The 9724-nt window shown below is 39.2% G+C and overlaps 1 protein-coding gene across 1 annotated transcript; it reads right to left on the bottom strand.

Annotated features, from left to right (window-relative positions):
* Positions 1–279: 279 nt before the first annotated feature.
* Positions 280–9378, bottom strand: LOC127508768 (cytolytic toxin-alpha-like). Its single transcript, XM_051887133.1, has 4 exons — positions 9267–9378; positions 7378–9093; positions 1419–1528; positions 280–1313 (listed from the first exon to the last, which is right to left on the bottom strand). Exons 1-4 carry the CDS (start codon positions 9376–9378, stop codon positions 990–992), a joined length of 2262 nt encoding a protein of 753 aa, XP_051743093.1. The 3' UTR covers positions 280–989.
* Positions 9379–9724: the final 346 nt, after the last annotated feature.

The following is a 9724-nucleotide window of genomic DNA, read 5'->3' as shown; positions in this document are numbered from 1 at the left end:
CAGACTGTTATAAAAAGAAGAGGGGATGCCACACAGTGGTAAACATGGCCTTGTCCCAACTTTTTTGAGATGTGTTGATGCCATGAAATTTAAAATCAACTTATTTTTCCCTTAAAATGATACATGTCATCTATGTTGTATTCTGAATAAAATATTGAAATTTGAAACTTCCACATCATTGCATTCCTTTTTTATTCACAATTTGTACAGTGTCCCAACTTTTTTGGAATCGGGTTTGTACTATGTGCTGCAGCATATACCAGACAACATTGCTCTTTGCAGGAACAAAAGTTTATTTAGTGGCCGAGAGTTCTCTGGTTTCATTTACTAAGAGAGACTCGCCGAACAAAAGAATACATACATATTTATACTTTGTAAATGATGCAAGGGTTAGTAAATTTACACAATACAATCTCTGACTGGTTACATTCAACAATGCAAAATTATTGCAAAATGCAATGCAAAAAAAATTGTCTTTCACAGGATTAATCATTCTAAAGTCTAGATTACATGATAACATGGTGTACAAAAATGCATAAGTGACATATCTGTTTAAAGTCGTCCTTGCTATATGTGTCTTTTACTATTTTCAAATCTTCTCATAACCTTCTCATAAACTTTGTGAATATTCAGGGCATCTTGATATATTTACTGCAGCAAACACATTCATATTTTATTGAAGCAGAAATCACACTTGACAAAAATAATGTTCCAAAGACTTTTCTGAGTCTATATTCACCCTTATTACAACAACTTCCCTAATTTTATATCCTTTATTTTCTTTTTATTTCTTTTATGATTTTTTTTTTCTACCACAGTATACTAACTTATACATGCATATATGATTGGCTGTTTAGATGTTAGACGCTCAGATATTCAAAAATACTGTCAGCAACAGATATATATATATATATATATATATATATATATATAATATGTGTGTGTATATAATATATATATATATATATATATATAGAGAGAGATGGAGGCTAAATGAAGTAGAAGCCCAGAGCATCAATTTCATCTCCGCTCCTCCCCGCAATGCCGTAACACTTTCCAGACTTCACATCAACCTTGACAGGCATACCCAGCTGTGGACACTTGACAGATAATGTTGTTCTCTTACCATTGCTTTTGGCAACCACAAATTCCAAACCTCCACATCTGTTCTGATTCTTATTTGGCCACAGTGTTGCAGCAACAATTTTATCATTGTGGTCAAATAGAAATTCATGCTGGGAAGTTCCTTTTAGAGCGCCAACTTCAATCTTGTGGCCGCCTTTGAAGGTCACCTGGATTGTTCTCAGTGTTTCCTAAAAGGCACACATGTATTTCATGTGAATAAGTAAATGAAAATAAGGCAATAAATAGTAGGAATCAAAGATGAGAAAATAGAATTGAAAACAATATTCACACACTTGATTTAAAGTAAAGATGATCCTCTCAAAAGTGCTGCTGGAAGGAGTATTAAAGAAGAATTCATTTCCTCCTGTCCCACCCACAATCACAGGTTGTTCTGAGAAAGGAACTAAAAGAAAAACAATGGTGGCATTCACATTGCAGCAGAGTAAAACACATTTTCACACCTATAGACATTTTAGTGTCTGCAACTCACACATTGCTGGATTGTGAGGAAAACCGGACCTGAGGTGCAACCTTCTGGTTCAATTGGGATTCGAACCATTTACCTTTCTGTGAAGTCAAAGTGTTTCCCAGTGAGCCACTGTTTCCTTTAAAGGGTTAGTTCACCCAAAAATGAAAATTCTGTCATTAATTACTCACCCTCATGTCATTCTAGACCTGTAAGACCTTTGTACATCTTCAGAACACAAATTAAGATATTTTTGATGAAATCCGGCTCAGTGAGGCCTCCATTGCCAGAAAGTTAATTTAGACTTTCAAATGCCCAGAAAGCTACTAAAGACATATTTAAAACAGTTCATGCGACTACAGTGGTTCAACCTTAATGTTATGAAGCAATGAAAATACTTTTTGTGTGCCAAAAAAATTAAATAACGACTTTATTTAACAATATCTTGTGAAGGGCGATTTCAAAACACTGCTTCATGAAGCTTTGAAGCTTTACAAATCTTTTGTTTTGAATCAGTGGTTCGGAGAGTGTATCAAACTGCCAAAATTATGTGATTTCAGTAAACAAGGCTTCGTTACATGTTTCGAAATTTCAATGGTTCACGTGACTTTAGCAGTTTGATACACTCTGATACACTCTAACCCCTGATTCGAAACAAAAGATTCGTAAAGCTTTGAAGCTTCATGAAGCAGTGTTTTGAAATCGCCCACCAGTAGATATTGTTGAATAAAGTTGTTTGTTTTTTTGGTGCATAAAAAGTACTCTCATTGCTTCATAATATTAAAGGTACAATATGTAATAATTTTGGCCACTAGAGGTCGCTAGAAACCTATTCAAAACAAAGGCGTAGCTTGATGACGCCAAGTTTTAGAGCGGAATCTTGGGACATGTGGTCTCCACCTCAACGAACAGTGCAAAAGAATAGGGATAGGACTCGGAAACAAATCATGTTCATGGATGAAGTTATTTAGCATGAAGCAGAGCAGGACCGAGTGTTGTGGGAGCTGAACGAGGCCGCTGGAGCGATTGCGCAACACACGCCTCACGAGCAGCGGGACTTTTATTATGACACAGTCGCCGGCGCCGCTTCCGCTTTTCCGGTCATGAGTATGAGGTAACACTGCTCTGTTTATCATATTAGATACATTTGAGTGTGTTGAAAATGATGTTATAACGTTGCTCTGTGCGTTCGCTCGGCGGCTGCTGTGAGACACTGTTGGACACTGCAGTAAGATAGATCGATTTTAGAATATCATATTAAATGCTGGATGGCTTGTGTTGATAAATGGCATGGAATTAATTTTTACAAATTTTTAAAACGCATTGTGTAATGGAGAAAATTATGTATTACTGTTAATACAAATAAATATGTCTATTAAAACGGATAATATATTAAAGCGTCTTTGGTTTTTCCATGGTTTCTACAAAATAAAACCGGAAACCGAGGGTAACGCGGGTATGACGCAATTGACAGGCGACTCCTCACACGTCCCGGAGCCTTGGTTAAAATTGCAATTATCTCACGATTTACTAATAGTTGAAAACATTTGGGATATTGTAAGTACTCAAGTGAACAAAATATATAACACTGGCCTAGTGGTTTTGGGATATTTTACTGCAAAAATGTTACATATTGCACCTTTAAGGTTGAACCACTGTAGTTACATGAACTGTTTTAAATATGTTTTTAGTAGCTTTCTGGGCATTTGAAAGTGAAAAATTAACTTGCTGTCAATGCAGGCCTCACTGAGCCATCAGATTTAAAAAAAAAAAAAAAAAAATCTTAATTTGTGTTCTGAAGATGAACGAAGGTCTTACGGGTGTGGAACGACATGAGGCTGAGTAATTAATGACAGAATTTTTCATTTTTGGGTGAACTAACCTTTTAATGACAGACATAAGATACAGATAATTGTAGCATTAAAATAAAATAAATATGTTTGTTGTTTTATGTTTGTGTGTAAAAAACATTGTGTAAAAAAAATTACAGGTAGGATACTGTACAAACCGTTTTTGTGTGCATTTGTATAGATGCTCAAATGTACAACACAGACAGCAAAATCCTCAGTGAACACTGCTCAGTGTTTATATGAGTCCAAGCTACAGAGTGTTAAAAGAAAACTGAAGCAGTGTTGAAGTTAATGAGATAATTCAGTGATGAATTAAGTGATGATTGAGCATTAGTAAAATCATGAAAAAAAAAAAAAAAAAAAAAAAAAAAAGGGACTGTTGATACAACACTGTTTTCAACCAAAAATGGTAAACTTTATATGCATTTTGACTGTTCATTTACATGACAATGCGTTTTGGGGGCCTGAAAACTTTTTAAAACTGGATTCAAAGTGCAAGTTTTTGAAAATGATACTGTTATCATCTCTATGTAAACTACAAAAACGATGACGTCCCGTGCATGTGTATTACGTGTTCAGTCTATAGGCGCATAATGTTTTTTACAAAGTGACATCGCCAACTACTGGCCTGGCATGAATAATACTACGTTTTTATTCATTTTTTCGTGGATCCGTGTGAAAGGGGATCGCTTTGACAACATTGTCATCTGTACATGAAAGACGCGATGTCATATAAACAGACTCTTAATGTCTTCTTTTATTTGCAGTTGATTTTACTAATGATCACTTAATCACTTAATCATCTCATTAACTTCAACACTGCTTCAGCGTTTCTTTGGACTCATAATGGACTTACATAAACACTAAGCAATATTTACTGAGGATTTTATTGTGTATGTTGTACATTTCATATGTGTACATTTCAGCATCTATCCAAATATACAATGTTTTGAACCTGTAAAAGTTACATATACAAACAAAAATGTTATGCAATAGTTTTTTTATTATTATTATTTCTACAATTATCTGTATCTTATGGTTGTGATTAAAGGCAGCATCATGGGAAACACTAGCTATGTTTCCATCCACTTACTTTTATGCGCATTTTGGAATATTGCATAAAAAAAAAAAAAAAAAACACTGGACGGAAACGCCAAGATGTGCATAGATTCTAAAAATGTGCATGAAAACTTTCTCAAATGAGTAGGATACATTTTTTTTATGCGACGTAAACATGCGCATAAACTACAATAGAAACACATTTACCAAATAAATTCCTGATGCGCTTCAAAAAAGACATGTGACTTTGCAATGGGACTGATCTTGTTGCACAGCATCTGAAATGCTGTTTTGGTCATTCTATAATGCCTGAGCAAAGTCTATCTTTAAAGTGGTTTGGTAAAGTTCCGTCCCAGAAGCGCCTCACACGATTACGTTCACCGGGTATCTGAATGCAAGATAACATGACAGTGTATTGTTCGTCTGTGCGCTCTGAGCTGCAAGTAATTTATTATACATGAAAATTATTATTTAGCTCCAGTTTATCAGCAATTGACGATTTTGTTCTCTTCGACTCACTGGATGGAAACGTTGCTTTATACGCAGATTTTTTTATGCAATATTCCAAATTTGCACACAAGTTAAAGCTGCAGTCCGTAAGTTTGGCCTCTTTGTCGCCATCTCTGTTTGAAACCTGCAATTGCAGTTATTTGCAGAATTATCATCTTTACGTGGGTTGTGCATCGGCACGGCTCCTCAGCGCAGATGAATCTAATGCTTTGAGGAGAATATGTGGCTGTCAGTCACCACACCAGTGGATACTGTACAGTAGGGGTGTAACGATTCACTAGTTTTCTCGATGCATCGATTACAAATCCTGACGATGCATATGCATCGATCTTGAAACATGTTTTTTGAATCATGAATCATTAATTTCGGCCGATAATCAATGTAAAATGCTAAGAATCGGATTAATCGCGATTGTGCGCCATCATTCACGCTCATCCAGCTCTCCTTCACAGATACGCGCTGCACTCTTTACCGCCTCTCACTGACACATTTTTGAGAAAACCAGACACATCTGTGGCTCAGAGTTTGGTCTCTGCAGTCATTTACGTGTCCATTCAAAGACTGCTTAATAGCAATGCATTGTCCTTGTTGGAACCGATGGACGGCAGAGAGATTTGGGAACTAGTTTGTGGAGATCCAGCTGTCAGTCACTGAGAAAATTACGTTGTCTTTCATTGCTCCCTTCGCCAAGTGCGTTCCAAAGGGCTACATAATGAAACACAAGTGCCCTGCTCACTCCAAAGTCCCCACTTCAAGGGCTCTGTCCTTCAAAGGGAGTAGGGCATAGGGATGCTCACTTCTGTTTGGAATTTGCCTATAATAAATGGTGTGTCATTGTCATTTTTGGTCCGGTTCCCAGACACGCTGTTGCTCGGTCCTCAGCCAGCCGAGAGGCTCTTCTTCACGGTGCCATGTGATGGTACTGGATGTTCGGTGGACGGCTCGATCCTCTTCGGCCCCCTGATGGCCGGCGATGACTCCTCCGGCTGAGGGCAGCCGGCAGGGAGTCCCCCATTCCTTGCTCCTCCCCATCATGGCAGACGACAGTAGGCTCCCTGAACAGCGGCGACTCCTCCACTCCCTCTTGGATGGCAGCCCCCCACCTCGACCCAGGAAAATAGCTCTCCATCCCACCTGTTCTTTCATCACTCCAGCACCACCGCCTTGGGCAGCCACTCGAGGTCTCCACTCTTCTGCACTGCACAACCTCCTGAGCACCGTGATCCCCCTCTCGGACAGTATGTCCCTCCTTCCTCCCAGTTTCGGCACCAATGTAGCAAAGTTCTTTGTTCAGGGAAGGAGGCGGGAACCGGCGAATGTTCAACGTAACTTTAATAATCATAAAATAAAGAAACAACAAAAAAGTGCCTCACGGTCCACTGCCCCACACACATAAACAAAACATAATGTAAAATAGTCCAGGCCTGGTCCTCTCTCATTCTTCACTGTTGTTGGTCCTTCCTTTATGCTTCTGGAGCTCCTCCATGAGAGATATGAGACCGGTGCAGTGCGCAGGTGATGCTCCTTAGCAATCATGCCACCGGCCTCGCTCCATTCTCTCATGGCTCTCGCCCCGCCCTGCTTGTCACAGTGTGTTTTACTGCCTATGGATGGATCCCTGGCTGAGATTTTTGTTGCTATTTTGTGTGGCCAAGTTTACGGCGCATGTGTTACTCATATCCAGATTTGGGCCATTCAGTGGCCGCCATACTTTGTCGTACATGAGCCGAGAGAAAATTGTTGTGTGGCCTAGAGCTGGGCCAGAAAACAATTGCTATTTGGGATGGTGGTCAGTTCTGTTTTAGAGTGCTAAATATGTTAATGTTCACATACTGTTCAGTTATTCATGAGAATAACAACAGCATTCAATAACCTGTTCAAAAAATTCAATAACTGACTCCACACTGCCCACTGTTTTCATGTAGGGGCCAATAACTCACAGAAACAGAGATATGAGCTGTTTGTCATCTGAACGTTTTAGATCTAGTCACTGTCTTCAACTGGAATCTCACATTAGTTTAGTTTATCGGAGCTTGGGTAAAAATGTACAATAATAATAATAATAATAATAATAATAAATAAGCATTTAGAGACACTTTCCATTAATTAAGATTTGATGGATCAACTCCTTCCTTGAACTGAGATAAAACTTTGCAGTGTTAAGGAAATCGCCTTCTCATTCACATCAGTTACAGTCTCTATTAGGAGGACCGAAAAGGGGCTTGATATTACAGTAGTTATTCATTCATATAGTAGCAGCTTGAATACTGTATGTAAGCTGCAGTGTGATCAGGACAGTTTGAAAGTCACATCTGTTATTTAAAACAGTTGTCAAACCCAAACACTGACTATGTGAATTGCGCTTACCTGAAGAAGATACAATGTTGACAGTATCACTGGCTCGACTCATTCCCTTTCTGTGCACTGTCTTGTAGCGGATCAAGTACTGCTTTCCAGGCTCCAATCCAGTCAGAGTGTAGTCTTCATAAGCTGTGTTTTTGACAAGCCACTGTTCCTCAGCTCCAGAACCTGCTTTTACCTGCTTGTACTCCACTCTGTACTGCACTTTTTCTTCATCTGGGGACTTCCACAGTTTCAGGGACACGGATTTGTCCAAGACAACCTTCACTATCGGTGGTGGCAGTGACATAAAATTTACCTGTTTGCATGTCAGTTTCCCTTTTTCATAAAGATAGATGGAGGAGCCTTGACTGGAGGGATCAGAAATGGCAGAAATAACGAAGCAGATTCTCTTTGCATCTGTATTGCTCTCTGACAAATGCCTGAAATGACATACGTTCTCTCTCATCTTTACTATGATATCAGAATCATTGAACCATTTTTTGAAAGGTGCCATAGAAAACATTTCCCCCTGCCCATCTTGCTCTTGAAACTTGTCAGAATTCAGGTATTCCTTAAGTGTTAAAAGATACGGGTCTTCATACTTCAGAGATGTGAAAGTCAAGCACACCACATCATCAATATCAGGATCAAGGAGGATGGCGTTGAGACCATCCGAGTCTTTAATTGTGATCCCCTTCAGCTTGTTGGTTTGAAAACTCAAGAGGTGAAGTTCAGACTTTGCATCATCTAACCACTGGTTAAGCATGCCTTCATTAAAAGGGGAGCTTCTGTGGATTTCCAAGATGTCTTTCAGTGATTTCTCCTCCATCTGTCCTTCTCGAATGCCAGGCAAGACCTTTGCCACTGCTTTCATGAACATGATCTTGTAAGTGCTAAATGAGGCCTGAAATGAGAGCAGCCTCTCTTTGATATCACTGAAAGAATTTTCCATTGCACTTCTGGACAGGTCTTTGCATGTCCTCTCTGCTTCTCCCAGGCCCTCAATTATATCTTCAGTGATGGAAACCAAACTTGTGCAGATTTCTCTCTTCAACGGAGCTGCTTTGTTATCCAATAAATGAAGAGGATACAGCCAGACTTTTATGGGAACCCCATTCTGTTTATTCTTCTTTAGCAGAGTGGGAAGCTGCTCGAACAAATTCAGGGCCTCCATGTATGTGGTGGGGTTCTGCTCAAGATGGAAGTCACCATGAAATGTACAGCTAATATTGTTAGCCCTTTTCTTTTCACCCTCTGTCATTTGTACATCTCCTTTTCCTTCAATTGAAAATGCAGGGATCTTCTTGACCATGACATTCAGTTCTCCCTCAATCTCCTGCTTGTTTTGGTCTTTGGAAAATGTCCGATCAAACACCATGAAGGCCTGAGCTCCGTACAGCACAGCCGTGACCACATGAGTTGCTGTTTTCTGGTCAAATACCTGAGGGTAGGTGATCTGGCCCAGCTGGGTCATAGTGAGCTGTTCAAAACTGGAGGTTTCTTTGTAATACATTGTTACTCTGGACTGCTGGTTTGAGGATTTGGTGTCATGCAGATACTTGGCAGATCCTCCCACCTCCACCAGCCCCCCCATGAAGCTGGCTTTCAGGGAAGCACTTACATCCAGGAGACCAGACTTACTAGAGAGAGAATCAGAGCTACTGAACTTCAAATCTGTCAGGAGCTGCGGACGTGTGTCCAAATCTTCGCTCAAGGATTTCTTATTCCACAGAGTAACACCTGAAATGAGAAATGGCTTATGCCATTAACTATGTACGAGGAAATGCTGCTGGAAGTAAATGTGCAAATGTTACGAGTTGCTACACAAGGACTGTTAATCAGTGATTCAAAATTTGGGCGAATAAGGGATTTTTATTTATTATTATTATTTTTTATTTAGGTAGGTACATCACCTGGAATGAAGGAATCCATGCGGCAGTCATAAAGCATTCCAGGATACAGAGGTCTTCCTAGGGCTGCTACTTCAATTGGCCCTGATTCCATGGCTAACAAAAAAGAGAACATTTATCAAATTAGTTTGCAACTTACTGAATGCTATAGAAACCATTATAAAGAAAACATGGTTTTCTAAAGTGATGACCAGAAGCCTGTACAGCAGGTTTTGTTTTGAATAAGAAATCGCAGATACTGAAGTCATTTACGTATCCATTTACATTTCTATTGCTCCAAAATTGTAGAGAAAATGCTGGACAGTGTACAACTCGCTAACAAGCTAATACAACAGAGTCCGTCAGCAGTCGTGGGCAGCTTGTTCTGAGACACTGCTTATGATTTATGGGGATTAAAAAAAAAAAAAAAGGAGTGGGTGGATTTTTATTATTATTATTATTATTATTATTATAGGGTGGAA

The sequence above is a fragment of the Ctenopharyngodon idella genome, chromosome 3, assembly GCF_019924925.1.
Source record: "Ctenopharyngodon idella isolate HZGC_01 chromosome 3, HZGC01, whole genome shotgun sequence".
Classification (NCBI taxonomy): Eukaryota; Metazoa; Chordata; class Actinopteri; order Cypriniformes; family Xenocyprididae; genus Ctenopharyngodon; species Ctenopharyngodon idella.
This window is presented reverse-complemented; position numbering and strand designations above follow the sequence as displayed.

Bases quoted from the DNA above. Each gene is read 5' to 3' on its own strand.
- LOC127508768 (XM_051887133.1), bottom strand. From the start codon at position 9,378: ATGTTCTCTTTTTTGTTAGCCATGGAATCAGGGCCAATTGAAGTAGCA. The intron at 9,094-9,266 runs GTGATGTACCTA...TTCTCATTTCAG, and splicing joins CATGGATTCCTTCATTCCAG to GTGTTACTCTGTGGAATAAG. The intron at 1,314-1,418 runs GTGTGTGAATAT...TGTGCCTTTTAG, and splicing joins TCATCTTTACTTTAAATCAA to GAAACACTGAGAACAATCCA.